This window comes from Xyrauchen texanus, chromosome 39 (genome assembly GCF_025860055.1).
Source record: "Xyrauchen texanus isolate HMW12.3.18 chromosome 39, RBS_HiC_50CHRs, whole genome shotgun sequence".
Lineage (NCBI taxonomy): Eukaryota > Metazoa > Chordata > Actinopteri > Cypriniformes > Catostomidae > Xyrauchen > Xyrauchen texanus.
In genome coordinates this window covers 7,686,957-7,709,776 of record NC_068314.1, presented here as the reverse complement: position 1 = coordinate 7,709,776, position 22,820 = coordinate 7,686,957, and the positions used below count along the sequence as shown (strand labels likewise).

Here is a 22,820-nt window from a genome sequence, read left to right as displayed (position 1 = left end):
CATTACATAGACTAACTGTCTGTCTACTTAGGAGCTCCAATCATTTTATTGGAATGGAAATAACTGCACACACACACACACACACACACACACACACAGTTTTTGTAATTTAGTAATTTTATAACTTCTCTTTGATCTCAACTTCTCTATATAGTGTGCAGAGAACACAAAATTTCTTGTGCGAGCCTCATACCTGGAAATTTACAAGGAGGAAATAAGGGACCTTTTAGGAATTGACAGCAAACTGAAGATGGAGGTTCATCCCCTTTGGAAGTACAAAGTCATATGTAGCTCATTAAATGATACATTGACTAAATGTCTCAATGCTTTGTGTTTGTGAAATCAAGTTGAAGGAGCATCCTGAACGTGGCGTGTATGTACGAGATCTCTCCATGCATACGGTGCACAGCGTTGGGGAATGTGAGCAAATAATGGAGCAGGGTTGGAAGAATCGCTCCGTGGGCTACACACTCATGAACAAAGATTCCTCTCGCTCACACTCCATATTCACCATTCACCTGGAAATCTGTAACACAGGTTTGTTCTAAAACACACTCACAGGAATCAATATTCTTTTAGTGATCCCTATATCTCTTTAATTTTTATATGAGTTTAGATGCTGCTGATGAAGAACATCTGCGAGCTGGCAAGCTCAATCTCGTTGACCTCGCAGGAAGTGAGCGGCAGTCAAAAACTGGAGCGACTGGAGACCGCCTACAGGAAGCTACCAAAATCAACTTATCCCTTTCAGCCCTTGGCAATGTCATATCAGCTCTGGTGGACGGTCGCTCCAAACACATCCCGTACCGGGACTCCAAGCTCACGCGTCTGCTTCAGGACTCGCTGGGCGGTAACACGCGGACACTCATGGTGGCCTGCCTCTCACCTGCCGACAACAATTACGAAGAGAGCATCAGCACTCTACGTTATGCCAACCGCGCCAAAAGCATCCAGAACCGGCCCCGCATCAACGAGGACCCTAAAGATGCCCTCCTGCGTGAATATCAGGAGGAAATCAAGAAGTTACGGGCGTTAATCTCTGGGAAGCTGGGCTCTGACAACCTTGCCTGTAAGATAAAGCCATATTCTTCATTCACAACCATAGAACATACCCAAAGATATGCCAGAATAAGCCTGATTTTATGAAAATTGCGAAGATTGTGGCAGCATTTTTTCTAAATGAAATTACATGGCTCCTTACACATGATGCAGCAGTTCCAATGTGAAATGTTCACTGGGTAAAAGCCAGTAAAAAAAAAATATCCCATACAGAAAGCATTTGAAGGTTAATACTCTATAGAGTTTTAAATTAACAAAACCTACACTAACCTTAAACCTAAACCTAACCGATAGAGTCTTAAAAACTAGTGTAAGAGGAAAAACGCAATTACTGAAGCAACCACACATCATTTTGGGGTTCTCCAATGACACTTTTGGTTCACGTGTCAACTTGTATGCTCTTAAGGATTCATACCCTGATACTTTGCAACACAAGTGCAATAGTTAAAAGTGTTTAGATGTCATGAGATAGCATTGTGTGAGGAACAGGACAAAAAGTAAGTGTTTAAGGCCTGATAATCTGCAGTTTTACTTAGCTGCATTGAAATCTATAGGACATCCCTTGCTCCCTAGATAGTGAATGACTTAATCTCCAGTGTGCTGTCTGTCTGCACTGGTCTCAGAACAGTTTGAAATGCAACTTATTTTCATCCTAACTCCATAACAAGCCTCTGAAAGCAAACATTTTCAGCTTTTGGATGAACCCAATGATTCTCAATGTCAAAATGCACAGTAAATATAGAAATCCATTTTCTTATGTTAATGAATAGAATCTTCATCATAATCTGTGCACTTACGCACAGAAAATGTATGAATGTTTTAAAGTGGCATATCAAAGGAATGTTTGGAAATCTAAAATTGCTATTTCATATTGACATACTGAAGCAGAAGATATAAAATAACCATCTTAAGACAAGTGTTTTTGTGAAACATCTAATGTGCCAAAGACTTTTGCACAGTATTGTATTTGAAAAGCAAAAGAGCTCATGATTAACTCTGGTTTGTCAACAGCACTCTTGCAAGGTCAAAGGTCAGGAGATTTTGCAGTGGTTCCCTCTCGACCCCAGAGCAATGCGTCAGAGAGCAAGGAAGAGAAAGACAAGATAAAGGAGGTGCGTGCAGTGATAATGTCAAATGATGAGTTTTTAAAGGAAAAGTGTCAACCAAATGTAAAAATTCTTGCTTAACGATTTTTGAACAGTTAATCATGACCATTGCTGTCAAGCTCTAAAAAGGACCAAGAACTAGGGGGAATTCACTAAGTCAAGTCAAGTGGTTTTTATTGTCGTTCAACCATATACAGTTAGTACAGTACACAGTGAAACGAGACAACGTTCCTCCAGGACCATCGTGCTACATACGTAAAAAAACATAGGGCAAACACAGAACCACATGAGACTACACAGACTAAATAACATGCCTATATAAAGTGCACGTGCAAACATGTGCAAAAAGTACGGGACAGTACAATAAATTACTAAAAATGAACAGGACAATAGGCACAGTGAGAGACAGTAGTACACAAGTAGTGCAAAATGATGACAGTTTCTAAAAATGCCAAATGAAAACATAACATACTATGTTAGTGTTCTATGGACATAGCAGTTATTGAGGTAGCAGCCAGGTATAAAGTGACAATAATTAAAGTGCAACTCAGGACACGTGTGTTTTAGTGAGGGGGCAGCTGGGTCTTAATGTGCCTCATGACAAGCCTCTTGAAGCACTTCATGATGATGGATGTGAGTGTGTCGGGTCGGTAGTCGTTGAGGCAGGACACTGAAGACTTCTTTGGCATGGGGACGATGGTGGTGGTCTTGAAGCACATTGGAACGATGGAGCTGCTCAGAGAGATGTTGAAGATGTCGTTAAGAACATCTGCCAGCTGGTCTGCACATCCTCTGAGCACTCTGCCAGGAATGTTGTCTGGTCCAGCAGCCTTCCGTGGGTTGACTCTACGTAGTTTTCCTCACATCAGCCATGGTAAGACAGAGCACCTGGTCTTTGGGAGGAGGGGTGGTCTTCCTCGCCACCACGGCATTCTGTGCTTCAAACCTAGTGTAGAAGTCATTCAGTGCATCTGGAAGGGAGGCATCTTTGTCACAGGCAACTGATGTTGTCCTGTAGTTGGGATGGCCTGGATGCCCTGCAACATGCTCCGTGTGTCAGCTGCTGTCCTGGAAGTGACTGTGGATTCTCTGGGCGTGCGCGCGCTTTGCCTCTATGATGGCCACTAAGAATGAATTGCGAGAAAAGCACTGTTGAACTGTGCTGGATTAGTGCCCAATTCACTAAAGGAGTGATGCAGATCAGGCAATAACGCAAACACAGCCACAAAATTGCTGCTGAACTAAATTTACACTGCGCAATTCCGATCTTGTGGGTTGGTTCTAAGCACTACAGTATATAACAGAGGATGCGAAAACCTCCGCAATCTGACAAACTGTTCCGGGCTTGAACAGCACCACTCCACTACTGTGATCCAGACACCTGAATCATCTCTTTAAAGGGATAGTTCACCCAAAAATGAAAATTCTCTTATCATTTACTCACCCTCATGCCATCCCAGATGTGAATTACTTTCTTTCTTCTGCAAAACAAAATGAAGATTTTTTTGAAAAATATCTCTGTAGGTCCATACAATGCAACTGAATGGTGATCAGACCTTTGTAGCTCCAAAAATCACATAAAGGAAACAAAAAAGTAATCCATATGACTTTAGTGTTTAAATCCATAACTTAAGAAGCAATATAAGAGTGGTTGAGAAACAGAACAACATTCAAATCCTTTTTTACTCTAAATATCCACATTAACTTTCACTCTCCGATGTGAAATTGAAAATAAACAGGCAGCATATGTGACTTTCAGGTGTAAAAGTGGAGATTTTGAGTAAAACAGGTACCTACATTTTGATCTGTTTCTCACCCACACCTATTATATCGCTTCTGAAGATATGAATATTACCACTGGAGTCTTCAGGATTACATCTTTGTTTCCTTTATGCAACTTTTGGAGCTTCAAAGGACTGATCACCATTCACTTGCATTGTATAGCACCTACAGAGCTGAGATATTCTTCTAAAAATCTTTGTGTTCTGCTGAAGAAAGTATACACTGCAAAAAATTATTTTCAAGACAAGTATTTTTGTCTAGTTTTCCTGTAACATTATCTAAAATGATTTAAAAAGTGATTTATTTACTTGTCAATCAAAATGGCATAAGATATTATGTCTTGTTTTAAGAGAAATCTGACAAAAGTAAGTGAACTTTAGACTTAAACAATAAAAATAAAAAAATCTGCCAATGGGGTAAGAAAAATAAACTTTAGAATTAATGTTATTTTGATTACCCCATTGGCAAACAATTGTTTTCTTCTTGTTTTAAGCATTTATCTAACTAGATTTGGTTAGATTTCTCTCAAAGCAAGACTTAAAATATTAAGGAAATTTGCTTGTAAAGTATCTGGATATATGTCAGATTTAAATGCTCTTCTTTGTCATTTGAACATTATTGAATGGATTTCTACTGCCATGATTGATGAGAAAATGTACACAAGCATCTCTTTTTAACAAAATTAGTTTACCATCTGCTTTCCTTGAGCGGTAATAGCGTCATATTATTTGCACCTACCAAATAGCACAGAGTTTTGTGAAAGAAGCATAATCTATAATAAGCCTCATTTACACAGAACGTACACATGTTTGTGTGGAAAGTAATGACAATGACTTAACACTCAACACGATTTTAGCAACGATATCACCTACTTTCAACTAGACTGCGGATAATTGAATAATGCGCTGGAAGATTTGTGCTGAATTACCATGCAAAAAATGGTGCAAATGTTTACTGAATTTTCCCCCAGTAAAAGCACCACATAAGTAGTCCATATGACTTGGTACTATAGTCCAAGATTACTGAAGCCATATGATATTCACTAATAATCTTCACCTCTGCCTTAGCTCTCATTTATGGAAGCCGGTTTCCGCCACAGTTAAATAAAAAAAGGTGATTTTGTAAGTCAATATAATGAGATACTAAGTCATTATTATGAGAAACTTTCTCATAATAATGACTTAGTATCTCGTAATAATGACTTAGTATCTCATAATAATGAGAAACTTTCTCATAATAATGACTTAGTATCTCATAATAATGACTTAGTATCTCATAATAATGACTTAGTATCTCGTAATAATGACTTAGTATCTCGTAATAATGAGAAACTTTCTCATAATAATGACTTAGTATCTCATAATAATGACTTAGTATCTCGTAATAATGACTTAGTATCTCATAATAATGACTTAGTATCTCGTAATAATGAGAAACTTTCTCATAATAATGACTTAGTATCTCATAATAATGAGAAACTTTCTCATAATAATGACTTAGTATCTCATAATAATGACTTAGTATCTCGTAATAATGACTTAGTATCTCATAATAATGACTTAGTATCTCGTAATAATGAGAAACCTTCTCATAATATTGACTTACTGTGCGCATGCTAATGTGCTCAGTCAGACTAATTGTGCGTTTCAGATTGAGACGGATCACACAAATGACAACAGCACAAGTCTTTTGAAAGTAAGTATAGTTTTATAGCAAGAGGTTTGCAAATAACAACAATTTAGCGCGATGTGAGTGCAGGGCAAGTGTGTTGACTTCATGAATCGGTTTCACACACTAAGCGAGGTGTGCATTATTAAAATACATATATAATAATCTCGTTTATAATACCAGTTGTTACACCTCAAGACATTTTCAGGTTTTAATTCCTAAAACGCTCTTGTGAGTATAACTACGTTGTTACGCCAGGGATTCAGGGGGTGAACCTCACTGTTTTTAGTTCTTCACCTAGGGTCTTGCGTACAAAGTCTCCGTTGCGGATTCGAAAGCGTCACTTTAGACCTACTAACGGAGGTTTATTGGAGTAACGTGTGTGTGCGTGCGTATGAGCGCTGGAAAGAAAGTGTTCAGACCTGCATGTGTACCTGTGGGTTCGAGCTGTTTTGAATCAACTGGGGATCGTTTTAACTGTGGATGTGCGCTTGCACACTGTGGTAAAGTTAGTTCTCTTACGAGAGGTTCTCTCGTATTGCGTAAGCTAGCTTACGCTACGGGAAAGATTAATCTTTTCTGAGATATTGAAGCCAAAAAATTATCCTTAATTTTTGTATCCATTGTCAACGCAGTCGCGGCGGCTGCAGACCTTGGCGGGCTAGCTAGCGAGCTCATAGGTTGCTCTGCGGCAACTGCTGCAGCCTATAGACGAGCTTGGGCGAACTTCGCATCCAATGAGAGGCGTCCAGCGCTCACTGCAACAAAGCCCGCCAAAATGGGCGTGACTAGAGTGCATATAAGCGTAGTTCAGTAGGCTGGAACCCTGATTTTCATCTCTTCAGCGAAGCTCTTCGCATCTCTGAACTGGAAGCGGCGTCGCCGTTCGAGGGGCATCAAGCAAGCGTGGACAGCGCTCGAAGAAGCCGGCCGTCTTCGCCACCTTCAGCCGTCCTGCGAGCTACGCCATCCGGCGGCGTATCCTTTTAAAGCAAGCTAGTTCTTATGAACTTCACAAAAAGTACGGCGTCTTTTTAAAGATGCCTCGCTCCACTTGCGCCTCATGCGCGCCCCTCTCAGCACCGGAGACCGCCACGTCATCTGCGCTCTCTGCCTGGGACTGGGGCATGCAGAGCTCCCCTCGCTGAAGGCGGATCGCGATCTCTGCGAGGAGCTTCGATGTCGACCCTCGCGGGCTCGACTTCGGCGCTCAGGACCGAAGCCGCCGCGCGCCTTCCATTCAGCAGCGCAGTAAAAGCGCCGCTCTCAAAGGCTGCGGAACCAGTGGTAGAAGCGATTGCCTCGCCGGAGCCCCTCCCTCGAGCATCGCCTTCACCCTCCCGCCCACTCGGGGCCAGCGCAGTTGCCGCCCGGCGGCTGCTCTGCTGCCATCTCGGACGAGAAGCGGAGGATAAGTGCTGTTCCATCATGGCTTCGGACAGCGAGGAGTGGTCAGGCTCACGCGCCTCCTCCTCGGCCCAGGAATCCAGCAGGACCCGCGCCGAGTCGAAGGGGAACTACGCGCCTCCTCACACAGGTTGTCGACCGCCTCGGGCTCGAGTGGTCACCGCCCCTGAACAGGCTCCCAACAGACTCCACGCCGCACCTTTGCCCGCCCTCCGCGAGATGGCGGTCTAAGCTGGTGCTCCGTCTAAGGCCTGCAGAACTACTTCCGCCTGTGTTGGCCGCGCCTATACCGCCGCCGGCCAAGCCGCATCTGCTCTGCATTCCATGGCCGTCTTACAGACAGAGGCTGTTTCAGATCTGACTAGCCGACTTGGGAGAAGCTGAACGCACTACGCGCCGCTCTCTCTGTCCGATCTCTTCGGTTCCGCGGTGAGTGGCATTGTTGACCGTTTCTCGAAGCCATGAATCTCTTTCTGCCTCGTCACGCTAGCTCCTCTGCAGGCCGCCCATGTGACCAGCCTCCTGCACGAGCCTCTTCACAGCGCCCAGCTCAACAAGCCAGACTTCTCAGCATCGACAGGGCGGCCGCCCTCGATCGCGCTCAGACAGCCGCCCCCTGCGGGCCTCGGCCTAAGATTGTACTGAAACCTGAGCAACCGAAGTCCTCCTAGCGTTGTTGAGAAAGCGGCGGCTCAGTCCGCCCGCGGCGGACCACCGTCAAAGCTTAGCCCCTGTCAGTCCCCTTCTCTCAGGCTACTGCAGTGGTGGATTCAGCAGCCAACAAGCCGGTGATACTACCCGTTTGCCTGCACTCAAACGCCGTTTTCACGGCGACCCAAAGAAATCTTGTAAAGAGTAAACATGCCTTATGTGTAGAAATTGTGCCCACGATTCAGTGTTCACCCCTACACACAAGCATTACACGTCCCGTGTCCCTATCAGAGCACACTCACATAAAGCGGTTACGACCCGCTCGAGTGTTAGGGTTAATAAACGCACCCACGAATCCGTGCGCGCCCTTCTCTGGCCGCTCTGTCACACGACCAGCCTTATGTGTAGAAAATGTGCCCACAATCTAGTGTTCAGCTCTACACACAAGCATTACACGTTCCGTGTCCCCATCAGAGCACACTCAAAAGCGGTTACGAACCACTCGAGTGTTAGAGTCAATAAATGCGCTCACGAATACGTGCGCGCGCCCATTCTCTGCCCGCTCTGTCACACGGCCAGCAAACACTTCTCTGTATGTAAGTCCCGTGCCCGTGGCTATGCTTGCGCATCACTTAACAGGCGTGACTCTTTCCCCATTCACCTCAATCGGAAGTCACTCACAGAACAGCCTGTCCATGCTGTCTGCGAGCAGTCCAGCATAAGCACAGTAAGCGCGCTCACACATTCTGTTCAGCGCGCTGTGTGCGGCAATCAGAGCGATTTGGCCATTCACCCTCTAACATTACGCTTCAAAGCGTGGGAAGATATTCAGGGATATCCGAATGGGTGTTAAGCACAATAAAACAGGGCTATTTGCTACAGTTCGATCGCCGTCCTCCTTGCTTCAGAGCGCGGCTCGAAACTACTTTGAACACGGAAGCAGCGTGCATGCTTCGTTCAGAAATAACAAACCTTCTGTGCAAAGGGCCATAGAGAGTGCCGCCTCCCTGAGCGAGTCGGGGTTTTACAGCCGTTATTTTCTTGTCCCCAAGAAAGACGGCGGCCTCAGACCAATATTAGATCTCAGGGTTTTGAACAAAGCGCTTGCAAAAGACCGTTCAAAATGCTTACAACCAGCAAACTCCTCGCGCATGTGCGCCAGGGGACTGGTTTATTTCTCTCGATCTGAAAAATGCATACTTTCAGATTCAGATAAATCCCGTCACAGGCCATTCTTGAGATTCAGCCCGGCGGCCAGGTTTATCAATACACCGTCCTTCCGTTCAGCCTGTCCTTAGCACCCGTACTTTCCACGAAGTGCATGGGCCTGGCGCTCGCACCCCTCGTGAGTCAGGGTTTGTGAATTCTGAACTATTTGGACGATTGGCTGATTTTGGCACAATCACATGCAGAGCTTCTGTCTCACAGGACAGTTCTCCTCAGTCATCTGAACAGTTTGGGCCTTGCAGTCAATTGGACCAAGAGCTCACTACAGCCCAGTCAGGCAATGTCCTTCCTTGGAATAGAACTAGACTCAGTGGCAATGACGGCTCGCTTATCTACACAGCCGGCGCCGTGTGCAGCGACTAGCGGCGTCATTTCAGATGAACAGCCTCACACCTCTGAAGAAATTTCAGAGAGTGCTAGGCTACATGGCCTCAGCCGCAGCAGTACTTCAGCTGGGTTTACTGCACATCGCCCGCTTCAGCATTGGCTAAACACCAGCGTGTCTCGCCGGGCTTGGGCCACAGGCCGCCAGCCCATCAAGGTGACTCAGACCTGTATTTCAGCTCTGCAGCCCTGGACAGTGGCGAATGGTATCAGCGGGGAGTGACAATGGGAGCTGTATCTCGCTGAAAAGTCATCTCGACAGGCAGCGTCCAACACGGGTTGGAGCGCGGTCTCGCGAGGGCTCTCCGGTTTTCGGCCTATGGTCAGTTCAGGAAAAGCTCCTTCACATAAATTGTCTGGAAATGATAGCGGTCGAGTGCGCGCTCGTGCGCTTTCTCCCGGTCATTCAGGGTCACCACGTCCTGGTCCGTTCGGACAACAGATCTGTGGTATCCTACCTAAACCGTCAGGGCGGTGTCAGATCCAGGAACCTCTTCCATCTGAGCGAAGCGCATACTGAGTTGGTCCCAGTGCCACCTGCGCTCGCTGAGGGCGACGCGCGTGCCAGGCCACCTGAGCGGCGGCCGGACAGACTGTCCAGAGACAATATTCCCCAGGGGAATGGTCCCTGCATGCTCAAACAGTCCAGGCGTTATGGCACCTATTCGGCAGAGCGGAGATAGACCTCTTTGCGTCCAAAGAGAACTCTCACTGCCCAATATTTTTCTCAAAGCGAGGGCAGCTGGCCCAGGATTGGCCCAGGCGCCCGCTTGCGCCTTCCCTCCCGTCTCGCTATTGCCACAGGTAATGCAGAGGATCAGGAAGCAGCGTCACTCGGTGCTCCTCATAGCCCGCGTTGGGAGAATCAGACATGGTTCCGGAGCTTACGCAGCTGTCACTGACAGCGCCGTGGCCCATCCCAGTGAGAGCAGATTTCCTCTCTCAAGCTCGCGGCACAATTTGGCATCCCCACCCAGAGCTGGGCGCTGCATGCGTGGGTGATCAGCGACTACCCGTCGCTCTGCCAGAAGGAGTAATAAACACCATCATACATGCTAGAGCCCCTTCCACGAGAAGACTCTATCGTCAAAATGGTCTGTGTTCTCAAAATGGTGCACCGACCGAGACCTGGACCCGCGGACATGTGGGGTGTCATCAGCTGCTCGTATTTCTACAAGAGCTGCTGGATAAGGGCAGATCCCCATCCACGCTCAAAGTGTATGTGGCGGCCGTTGCGGCGTTCGCTGAACCCCTGCACGGCCAGTCATGGGGTAAAAGCGAGCTGGTCATCCGCTTCCTCAGGGAGCTAGAAGGATGAACCCCAGCGCCCCCATCGGTTCCTATCTGGGATCTTTCTATAGTTCTCGAAACTATGAAAGCCCCCCTTCGAACCACTTCAATCCGTGGATTTGAAATACCTTTCACTCAAAACCGTTTTTCTGACTGCCCTGTCATCAGTCAAGCGTGTGGGAGACCTTCAAGCTGTCTGTCAGCTGCGTGTCTTGAGTTTGGACCAAGTGACTCCAAGGTCATTTTAAAGCCTAGACACGGCTATGTTCCCAAGGTGATCGGTACTCCTTTCAGAGCACAGGTCATTTCCCTATCGGCTGCCAGCTTTCCGTTAGCGAGCGGCGCCAATCTCCTTTGCCCGGTCAGAGCACTGAGATTGTATACTGCGCTCGCCGCTTTCAGGCGCTCTGAGCAGCTTTTCGTTTAGTTCGGGGCGCACCAAAGGTCTCGCCGCCTCGAAACAGACACTATCTAGATGGATAGTGGACGCTATTGCTGCTGCATATGCGTCAAAAGACCTGCCATGCCCGTTGGGCATTAGGGCTCACTCCACTAGAGGCATGGCATCCTCGTGGGCATGGTCCAGCGGGATTTCCATTCACGACATATGTGTGGCAGCGGGATGGACTTCCCCCTCCACCTTTGTCAGATTTTACAATATGGAAGTGCCCGCTCTGCAGGCAAAACTACTAGCGGTTTAATACGCTACAGCTCCCCTGGTGAGCTGCACTGATGGGACACATTCCACACAGACCGGCACCGCTGTTCTGTCGTTCCCTTCCCACTATGTGCTTATGTATTACACAATCAATGACCCGCATTCTTGCCGGCCAAATATTATTTCCCCACTCATAAGGGCTCTCACGGGTCCCCCCTTAATTCCCTGGGGCTCATACAGTGGATGCTTGGCGCGCCGGCGTTGACAATGGGTTCCGTAGGCGTAAGCTAGCTTACATATCTGAGAGAACCTCTCGTAAGAGAACGTATCGGTTACCTAGCGTAACCTCGGTTCTCTCTAGATGAGGAGCGAGTATTGCGTAGCCGGCCGTGCTTTCGCGCCACGGCGACTTTTCAGCTTCAGTCAATGAAAACCAGGGTTCCAGCCTCACGAACTATGCTTATATGCACTCTAGTCACGCCCATTTTGGCGGGCTTTGTTGCAGTGAGCGCGGGCGCCTCTCATTGGATGCGAGTTAGCCCAAGCTCGTCTATAGGCTGCAGCAGTTGCCGCAGAGCAACCTATGAGCTCGCTAGCTAGCCCGCTCAAGGTCTGCAGCTGCCGCACTGCGTTGACAATGGATACAAAAATTAAGGATAATTTTTTGGCTTCAATATCTCAGAAAAGATGAATCTTTCCCGTAGCGTAAGCTAGCTTACGCAATACTCGTTCCCTCATCTAGAGAGAACCGAGGTTACGTTAGGTAACCGATACGTTTTACGTATACTGTTACAATTTGATATGTAAATAAATAATAAAACAATGTGACAAGCAATACATCTTGGAAAAATGAACCTAACATTTATATACTTGCACTGTTTTAAAAAGATGCCCATCCAAAAACGTAGGTTTACATTCCATGTTTAAAAAAAAGTTACTCTGGGTGCTATTGGATGTTATTTAAATAAAATACTTGATTTTAAATTTGTTATTTAGGTGATGGCTTAAATTTCATAACTGACATATGTTTGTCTACAGGATGGAAGATCTAAAGGGATTCTTGAGACAGAGGAATGTCCCTGAGGAAACAATAGAGACACTGGAACATGAAACGGTGAAACAGATACAGATTAACACAAATAATGTTCATAAAAGTTTAAAAGTATTTTGTTAGAGATTAACATTTTAGCTCCAAACTCAAATATAAGCCGCCAAATCCATTCTTGCACTGACATTGGTAGTATTACAACATGTTGCACAAGTAACTGATTAATCGAGTACTCGTTCAGCTTTAAACATTCGACTAGAAAAACTTGATTTTCATTTGTGCCAGCTGTGGGCAACAATGAAACTGCTTTTCTCACTAAAATCTTGCAGTTACAACTAAATGTATTGGCTGGCATTGTACACTCCTGAGCACAAAAAAACGGGTCAAGCCCAAAATGTCAAAACATTAAGTGAGGAATATTAGCAAGAATTAAACAAATGCTCTCCTGAGACCTTCTGTGCCACCATTTGCTCATTAACTGTTTGGGGGGAAAAGATGGAAATGGGGAAATTCACTTATATAGTCTTACTATAGGCAAATGTAAAACCTTGATAACATTTTCCAAAAATGTCACTTAGCCTTCACAGTGGTGCGCAATATTTGGGCACTACTCAAGAACAGCATCTCAGATGTAGATGCTCAATAGTTCGGTTCACATTCATGCATTTAGAACGGCACCAGAGGTGAATTTTAACAGAATTTGAATGATAAGAAGCGAATTAAACTACTGTGAACTTGCCTACTGTGAGGGACAGAGGGTCAGAAACAAAGAACACAAGCTCTTAACTGAAAAGATTGGTCTTTATTTGAACCCAAATAAAAAGGACTTACAAACTCATAAATTTCTTATAACATAACAAAATCCACAAACAAAAAGAAAATAAGATAACACAACATTCAATAGAAAACAACTAACAAACTAAAGCTGTCCCCTGTAATGAACAAAGCAACAGCTTATAAAGGAAAGGATGGGCCCATTACATCACAAGAAGGAAAACAAAGTAACTTTACATTTAACAATTAACTCTACTTAAATCATGATCAAATCAACAAATACATTTATGAAATCAAAATTGAAGAAAAGCAAATTTTATAAAGATACCATAAATATAGAACTAAAGAAGTCAATTAATAAAGATATCAGTTTTTCCTCCTCCCCCATGCAATCTGAGCAAAATGGTATGTAAACCAATGGTAAAAAATGGTAAACGGAACCAATAATGCTTAAATTCCTCATCCTGCCCGGACTCTAATTTTCGTCACCACAATATGCTGCTTCTGCCATCCTTGTCTGAAGACCATACGCCACTCATCACCGGTAAACTTAAACTCAAATTGAAACAAATATAAATAACAGACACAACGAAACTAACTTGTGTGCACTCCAAATCAGTAATGATGTAAATAAAGTAGGGCTGTCAATTGATTAAAATTTTTAATCGAATTAATTACATGGTGTCCGATTAATTAATCGCATTTACAAATATTTGCTGAGAAAGCCCCTCATATAACAATAATTCAATATATAATGATGAAATAATGATACATAGTTATCTTTAAATATAAAAAAATATAAATATATATATATATATATATATATATATATATATATATATATATATATATATATATATATAAAATAAACAAATATTCAGATAATTAAAATGCATTACATTCCTGTAGCAGAAGAGTTAATCATAGATAAGACCATACAAAATTTTCAATTTACACCTACATCAGATGTCTGGGGTGTGTTGCATCATAAACATAAAATGTTTAGGTCACTGTGTCAAGTTAAATATAGTTTAATACTCAATCTTTAAACACATCTTGAGATCCCTTAGATTGCATTTGCGCTCCAAGTGTTTTGAACGTAAGAACTTAACGCATGTTGTTCTGCCTACTAAAGTGTTTTCTTCACTGTATAAACTGTGCGTTGCTCATACAGCTGAAATTTCACTTACTAGGTGGTACTACAAGCTTGCATTTCTCAGGAATCTTCCTTATTATGGTCCGTGGGCATGCGATTAATTGCATTAATTCAGTGCGATTAATTGTACAAAAAATTATTAAATTAATTGCAATTAAATGAGCATGTAAATTGAGACATTCAAAATAGTTTTTTTTTTATATTTCTTGTTGCAGTTAGGTAAATGCTTCAAAAAAATCCCAAACTAACATTTGGGCTTTCTTTAAGATTTTCTTTTCTTTATTTCTGTATTTCATTAAATTTTTCAGGTTACATTTTTGTGAAATAAATATTGTGACGTATCTCCAGCAGGCTCTCTCGAAAGGCTATGAAATTCCTCATCCCCTTCCCTCCTCTTACTTATGTGAGTGCGGGTTTTCAGCTTTGACCCTGCTTAAAAGCAAATACAGATCAAGGCTGCAGGTGGAGGACGATTTACCTTTATTCCTTTCTACCGTTTATTTTTTTTGCTTAATGTAAGCTTATACTGTGACAAAACAGCACTGTCCATCTTGCTGATGTTGTTTGATGTCTGATGTTGATGTTTTCAAAGTTGAATTGGCTTAAGTCAGTGCTTCCCAACCACTGTGCCACGTGCTGTGAAAGATTGTCAGGTGTGCCGTGGAAAATTATCAAATTCCACAAAATAAATAAATGCATGAAAATAATAATAATTTCAGGGATCTAAACTGCTCACCTTTCAGAGAAATTCGCCATTATGAAACCACAATCTGTCACTTTTGTGATTGTGAAGAACAATGATTAATGTGCAAAAGTGAGTGATATTTATACACATTAAGAATCTTTCACATGACTTGCATCAGCACTGCAGAATACATTGAAGTCTATGAAGTGACTTGACAACAAAGTGTTTTTCACACATATGTTTTTTCTTCACGATAATATTTTTGAGATACTAAGCAACAAGAAATATAATTTTTTTCCCCAAATTTGGTAAAAAAACAAGTGCATTTCCCCGTTTCCAGCTTTTTCCCCAAACAGTTAATGAGCAAATGGTGGCACAGAAGGCCTCGGGAGAGCATTTGTTTAATTCTTGCTAATATTCCTCACTTAATGTTTTGACATTTTGGGCTTGACCTGTTTTTTTTTGTGCTCAGGAGTGTACAATGCCAGCCAATACATTTAGTTGTAACTGCAAGATTTTAGTAAGATAAGCAGTTTCATTGTTGCCCACAGCTGGCACAAATGAAAATCAAGTTTTTCTAGTCGAATGTTTAAAGCTGAACGAGTACTCGATTAATCAATTACTTGTGCAACATGTTGTAATACTACCAATGTCAGTGCAAGAATGGATTTGGCGGCTTATATTTGAGTTTGGAGCTAAAATGTTAATCTCTAACAAAATACTTTTAAACTTTTATGAACATTATCTGTGTTAATCTGTATCTGTTTCACCGTTTCATGTTCCAGTGTCTCTATTGTTTCCTCAGGGACATTCCTCTGTCTCAAGAATCCCTTTAGATCTTCCATCCTGTAGACAAACATATGTCAGTTATGAAATTTAAGCCATCACCTAAATAACAAATTTAAAATCAAGTATTTTATTTAAATAACATCCAATAGCACCCAGAGTAACTTTTTTTTAAACATGGAATGTAAACCTACGTTTTTGGATGGGCATCTTTTTAAAACAGTGCAAGTATATAAATGTTAGGTTCATTTTTCCAAGATGTATTCCGGTGCCGGTCTGTGTGGAATGTGTCCCATCAGTGCAGCTCACCAGGGGAGCTGTAGCGTATTAAACCGCTAGTAGTTTTGCCTGCAGAGCGGGCACTTCCATATTGTAAAATCTGACAAAGGTGGAGGGGGAAGTCCATCCCGCTGCCACACATATGTCGTGAATGGAAATTCCGCTGGACCATGCCCACGAGGATGCCATGCCTCTAGTGGAGTGAGCCCTAATGCCCAACGGGCATGGCAGGTCTTTTGGCGCGTATGCAGCAGCAATAGCGTCCACTATCCATCTAGATAGTGTCTGTTTCGAGGCCGAGACCTTTGGTGCGCCCTCGAGCGAAACAAAAAGCTGCTCGGGCGTCTGAAAGCAGCGGAGCGCGCAGTATACAATCTCAGTGCTCTGACCGGGCAAAGGAGATTGGCGTCGCGTTCGCTATCCGGTGCTGGCAGCGCCGATAGGAAATGACCTGTGCTCTGAAAGGAGTACCGATCACCTTGGGAACATAGCCGTGTCTAGGCTTTAAAATGACCTTGGAGTCACTTGGTCCAAACTCAAGACACGCAGCGCTGACAGACAGCGCGTGAAGGTCTCCCACACGTTTGACTGATGACAGGGCAGTCAGAAAAACGGTTTTGAGTGAAAGGTATTTCAAATCCACGGATTGAAGTGGTTCGAAAGGGGGCTTTCATAGTTTGAGAACTATAGAAAGATCCCAGATAGGAACCGATGGAGCGCGGGGGTTCATCCTTCTAGCTCCCTGAGGAAGCGGATGACCAGCTCGTTTTTACCCCATGACTGGCCGTGCAGGGGTTCAGCGAACGCCGCAGCGGCCGCCACATACACTTTGGCGTGGATGGGGATCTGCCCTTATCCAGCAGCTCTTGTAGAAATACTGAGCAGCGACGACACCCCACATGTCCGTGGGTCCAGGTCTCTGTCGGTGCACCATTTTGAGAACACAGACCATTTTGGCGCATAGAGTCTTCTCGTGGAAGGGGCTCTAGCGTGTATGATGGTGTTTATTACTCCTTCTGGCAGAGCGACGGGTAGTCGTTGATCACCCACGCATGCAGCCCAGCGCTCTGGGTGGGGATGCCAGATTGTGCCGTGAGCTTGAGAGAGGAGATCTGCTCTCACTGGGATGGGCCACGGGCTGTCAGTGACAGCTGCGTAAGCTCCGGGAACCATGTCTGATTCTCCCCAGCGGGGCTATGAGGAGCACCGAGTGGCGCGTTTCCCTGATCCTCTGCATTACCTGTGGCAATAGCGAGGCGGGAGGGAAGGCGTAAGCGGGCGTCTGGGCCAGTCCTGGGCCAGCGGCGTCCTCGCTTTCGAGAAAAATATTGGGCAGTGAGAGTTCTCTTTGGGCGCTAAAGAGGTCTATCTCTGCTCTGCCGAATAGGTGCCATAGCGTCTGGACTGTTTGAGCGTGCAGGGACCATTCCCTGGGGAATATTGTCTCTGGACAGTCTGTCGGGCCGTCGTTCAGGTGGCCTGGCACGTCGCGTCGCCCTCAGCGGCGCAGGTGGCACTGGGACCAACTCAGTATGCGTTTTGTCAGATGGAAGAGGTTCCTGGATCTGACACCGCCCTGGCGGTTTAGGTAGGATACCACAGATCTGTTGTCGAGCGGACCAGGGCGTGGTGACCCTGAATGACCGGGAGAAAGCGCTGCGGCGTACTCGACCGCTATCATTTCCAGACAATTTATGTGAAGGAGCTTTTCCTGAACTGACCATAGGCGAAAACCGGAGAGCCCTCGCAGACGGCGCCCCAACCCGTGTTGGGCGGCGTCTGTCGAGATGACTTTCGGCGAGATACAGCTCCCATTGTCACTCCCGCTGATACCATTCGGCCACTGTCCAGGGCTGCAGAGCTGATATGCAGGTCTGAGTCACCTTGATGGGCTGGCGGCCTGTGGCCCAAGCCCGGCGAGGCGCGGTGTTTAGCCAATGCTGAAGCGAGCGCATGTGCAGTAAACCCAGCTGAAGTACTGCTGCGGCTGAGGCCATGTAACCTAGCACTCTCTGGAATTTCTTCAGAGGCGTGAGGCTGTTCATCTGAAAAGATCGCGACTAGTCAAGCTGAACACGGCGTCTTGGCTGTGTAGATAAGCGAGCCGTCATTGCCCACGAGTCTAGTTCTATTCCCAGGAAGGAAATGGTCTGACTGGGCTGTAGTGAGCTCTTGGTCCAATTGACTGCAAGACCCAAACTGTTCAGATGGCTGAGGAGAACTGCTCTGTGAGACAGAAGCTCCATATGTGACTGAGCCATAATCAGCCAGTCGTCCAAATAGTTCAGAATTCGCAAACCCTGACTCCGCCGGGAGTGCGGCGCCCGCATCCATGCGCCGTGAAAGTCGCGAGGTGCTAAGGACAGGCGAGCGGAGGGCGGTGTATTGATAAACCTGGCCGTCGAGCGAATCTCAAGAATGGCCTGTGGCGGGGATTTATCTGAATCTGAAAGTATGCATCTTTCAGATCGAGAGAAATAAACCAGTCCCCTGGCGCACATCGTGAGGAGTTTCCTGATTGTAAGCATTTTGAGCGGTCTTTTGCAAGCACCTTGTTCAAAACCCTGAGATCTAATATGGGTCTGAGGCCGCCGTCTTTCTTGGGAACAAGAAAATAACGGCTGTAAAGCCCGACTTCGCTCAGAGAGGGTGGCACTTTTCTATGGCCCTTTTGCACAGAAGGCTTGCTATTTCTGAGCGAAGCAAGCACGCTGCTTCCGTGTTCACAGTGGTTTCGAGCGCGCTCTGAGGCGAGGCGGCGATCGAACTGTAGCAAATAGCCCTGTTGTATTGTGCTTAACACCCACTTGGATATCCCTGGAATAGCTTCCCACGCTTTGAAGCGTAGCAGCTAGAGGGTGAATGGCCAATTCGCTCTGATTGCCGCACACAGAGTGCTGAACAAAATGTGTGGCAGCGTTTAGTGTGTTCATGCATGATTGCTCGCAGACAGCATGAACAGGCTGTTTTGTGAGTGACTTCCGATTGGAATGAATGGGGAAAGAGTCACATCTGTTACGTGATCGCATAGCATAGCGCAGGACTTACACACAGAGGAATGGTTGCTGGCCGTGTAACAGAGCGGGCAGAGAATGGAGCGTAGCGCGCATTTGTGGGCGCATTTATTGACTCTAGCGCTCGGCGGTTCAGTAACCGCTTTATGTGAGCGTGCTCTGGTGGGGACACGAGACATGCAGTGCTTGTGTGCAGAAGTGAACACTGGATTGTGGGCACATTTTCTACACATAGGGCTGGTCGGTGTGACAGAGCGGGCAGAGAATGGTAGCGCCATGCGCATTTGTGAGCGCCTTCATTGACTCTGGCCTTCGGCGGTTCAGTAACCGCTTTATGAGGCGTGCTCTGATAGGGGCGCGGGATGTGTTATGCTTGTGTGTAGGGCGAACACTGGGTTGTGGGCACTTTTTCTACACATAAGACATGTTTGCTCTTTACAAGATTTATTTGGGTCGCCGTGAAAGCGGCGTTTGAGTCTGAGCAAGCGGGCAGTGTCACCGGCTTGTTGGCTGCTAAATTCACCACTGTAGTAGCCTGAGAGAAGGGGACTGACAGGGGCAAAGCTTTGACAGTGGTCCGGCCGTGGCGGGACTGAGCCGTCGTTTGTTCAACACAGTTAGGAAGACTTCGGCTGCTCGGGTTTCAGCGTTACCTTAGATCGAGGCCAGCGGGGCGGTCTCGCGGCGGCTGTCTGAGCCTGATCGAGGTGGCAGCCCTGTCGGCGCTGAGAAGTCTGAGATTGTTGAACTGGAGCTGTGAAGAGGCTCGTGCAGGAGGCTGATCACGTGGCGGCCTGCAGAGGAGCTAAGCGGCAGCGGCAGGAAGAGGTTCATGGCTTGGGTGGCTTTCTGGACTTCTGAGAAGCGGTCAACAATGCCACTCACCGCGGAGCCGAAGAGACCGGTTGGAGAGGCGGTGCGTTGAGGAGCGTGGAGCGCTCTGCTTCTCCCATGTCGGCTAGTGTTAGCCATAAGTGTCTCTCGGTCACAGTCAGCGAGGCCATGCACTTCCCTAGAGCTTGGGCTGCAGCTTTGGTAGCTGAAGGGCGAGGTCTGTCGGCCAGTAGATCAGTAACAGCCTCTGGGTGCCTGCCTTTCTCATCCCACTCCGAAGAAGGTCTGCTTGTAGGATCTGTAAAGCGGCCATTGAGTGCAGAGCAGATCGCGGCTTGGCGGCGGAATAAGCGCGGCCAACATAGGCGAAGTCAGCTCTGCAGGCCTTAGGCGGGAGCACAGGCTTGGAGCGCCATCTCGCGGAGGCGGACAAAGGTGTGCTGCTACCGAGTCCTCGACCGGGGGATGGAGGAGTAGCCTCTCTCAGTGGCGCCGTCCACCGGCGCGAGAGAGGTGGAGGCGTGTGAGCGGGTCCTGGCTGAAAAAGGGCGTTCCACGACTTTGCAAGCTCCGTATGTAATTCCGGCAGGAAGGGGCGGCCGGGCGCGGGTGTAAGCGGCGATGGCTTTGAAGAAAGCAGCCGTCGAGTCTGTTGGGTGCCTGCTCAGGGGCGGTGACCACTCGAGCCCGAGGCGGTCGGCGGCCTGTGTGAGGCGTGTTAACTCCCTTCGACTCGGCGCGGGTCCTGCTGGATTCCTGGGCTGAGGAGGAGGCTTGGGAGCCTGTCCACTCCTCGCTGTCGAAGCCATGATGGAACAGCGGCCCTTATCCTCCGGCTCGTCATCCGAGATGGCAGCAGTCGCGGCCGCTCGGCGGCAACTCTGCGCGTCCGAGGCGGGGAGGGTGAGCGATGCTTTCGAGGAGAGGCTCGGCGAGGCAGTCGCTTCAACCACAGTTTCCGGCAGCCTTTGTGGCGGCGCTTCTTCCTGTCGCGGCTGAGGGTAAAGGCGTGGCGGTTTCTGCTTTGACGGCCGAGTCGAGCCCGCAGGGGTCGACATCGGTAGCTCCTCGCAGAAATCGCATCCGCCCTCAGTGAGGGCGAGCTCTGCGTGCCCCAGTCCCAGGCAGAGAGCGCCAGATGATGTGGCGGTCTCCTGTGCTGAGAAGAGCGCGACATGAGGCGCAAGTGGGCGAGGCATCTTGAAAAGACGCTTCGTACTCTTTTGTGAATAGTTCAGTGAGAACTAGCTTGCTGAATAAAAGGATACGTCGTCGGATGGCGTAGCTTCGCAGGATGGCTGAAGGTGGCTGAGGCGGCCGGCTTCTTCTAGCGCTGTCCACGCTTGCTAGATGCCCCTCGAGCGGCGGCGGCTTCCAGGTCAGCGATCGCGGAGAGCTTCGCTGAAGAGATGAAAATCAGGGTTCCAGCCTACGAACTACGCTTATATGCACTCTAGTCACGCCCATTTTGGCGGGCTTTGATGCAGTGGCGCGGGCGCCTCTCATTGGATCGCGAGTTACGCCCAAGCTCGATCTATAGGCTGCAGCAGTTGCCGCAGAGCAACCTATGAGCTCGCTAGCTAGCCCGCTCAAGGTCTGCAGCTGCCGCACTGCGTTGACAATGGATACAAAAATTAAGGATAATTTTTTGGCTTCAATATCTCAGAAAAGATGAATCTTTCCCGTAGCGTAAGCTAGCTTACGCAATACGAGAGAACCTCTCGTAAGAGAACTAACTTTACCACAGTGTGCAAGCGCACATCCACAGTTAAAACGATCCCCAGTTGATTCATAACAGCTCGAACCCACAGGTACACACGCAGGTCTGAACACTTTCTTTCCAGCGCTCATATGCACGCACACACACGTTACTCCAATAAACCTCCGTTAGTAGGTCTAAAGTGACGCTTTCGAATCCGTAACGGAGACTTTGTACGCAAGACCCTAGGTGAAGAACTAAAAACAGTGAGGTTCACCCCCTGAATCCCTGGCGTAACAACGTAGTTATACTCACAAGAGCGTTTTAGGAATTAAAACCTGAAAATGTCTTGAGGTGTAACAACTGTGGTATTATAAACAAAATTATTATATATGTATTTTAATAATGCACACCTCAGCTATGCGGTGTGAAACCGATTCATGAGTCAACACACTTGCCCTGCACTTACGTCGCGCTAAATTGTTGTTATTTGCAAACCTCTTGCTATAAAACTATACTTACTTTCAAAAGAGTTGTGCTGTTGTCATTTGTGTGATCCGTCTCAATCTGAAACGCACAATTCGTCTGACTGAGCACATTAGCATGCGCACAGTAAGTCATTATTATGAGAAAGTTTCTCATTATTACGAGATACTAAGTCATTATTATGAGAAAGTTTCTCATTATTACGAGATACTAAGTCATTATTATGAGATACTAAGTCATTATTATGAGAAAGTTTCTCATTATTATGAGATACTAAGTCATTATTACGAGATACTAAGTCATTATTATGAGATACTAAGTCATTATTACGAGATACTAAGTCATTATTATGAGATACTAAGTCATTATTATGAGAAAGTTTCTCATAATAATGACTTAGTATCTCATTATATTGACTTACAAAATCACCTTTTTTTATTTAACTGTGGCGGAAACCGACTTCCATATTAAACCGATCGACACAAGTAGATTTTCACCAATTACCACGATTTTCCGTTGCGTGGAAACACCTTTACCAGCATTCCTACCGGCTAATCCAATGTGCTGTTGTGTTATGCGCATGTTTGTTTTCTTTTTGATGTCAAAATACGAGAATAATTTGATGATTTGAAATCTCATATAAACGCAGTTTTGTCTTGAATGCTGATTTTTGATCGTTATCAGCAGTTTCATGTGCATGTAAACACACTTAGTAATGGATTTCTTTAAGAAACTTCCCGCTTGCATGTGTATTAATATCTAATTCATTTGTACTAGTTTGCTGGATCAAATTCAAGATATTTAAAAAATCCTTTTCCAAATCATCC

At 46.1% G+C, this 22,820-nt stretch overlaps 1 protein-coding gene across 1 annotated transcript in view; it reads left to right on the top strand.

Moving 5' to 3' along the window:
* kif17 (kinesin family member 17) overlaps positions 1-22,820 on the top strand; it is a 33,875-nt gene that overhangs the window by 2,354 nt on the left and 8,701 nt on the right. Inside the window, exons 3-6 of the mRNA XM_052111034.1 lie at positions 155-256; positions 348-537; positions 617-1,069; positions 2,071-2,171. Coding sequence (XP_051966994.1) covers positions 155-256; positions 348-537; positions 617-1,069; positions 2,071-2,171 — 846 coding nt within the window. The remainder of the gene's footprint in view (positions 1-154; positions 257-347; positions 538-616; positions 1,070-2,070; positions 2,172-22,820) is intronic.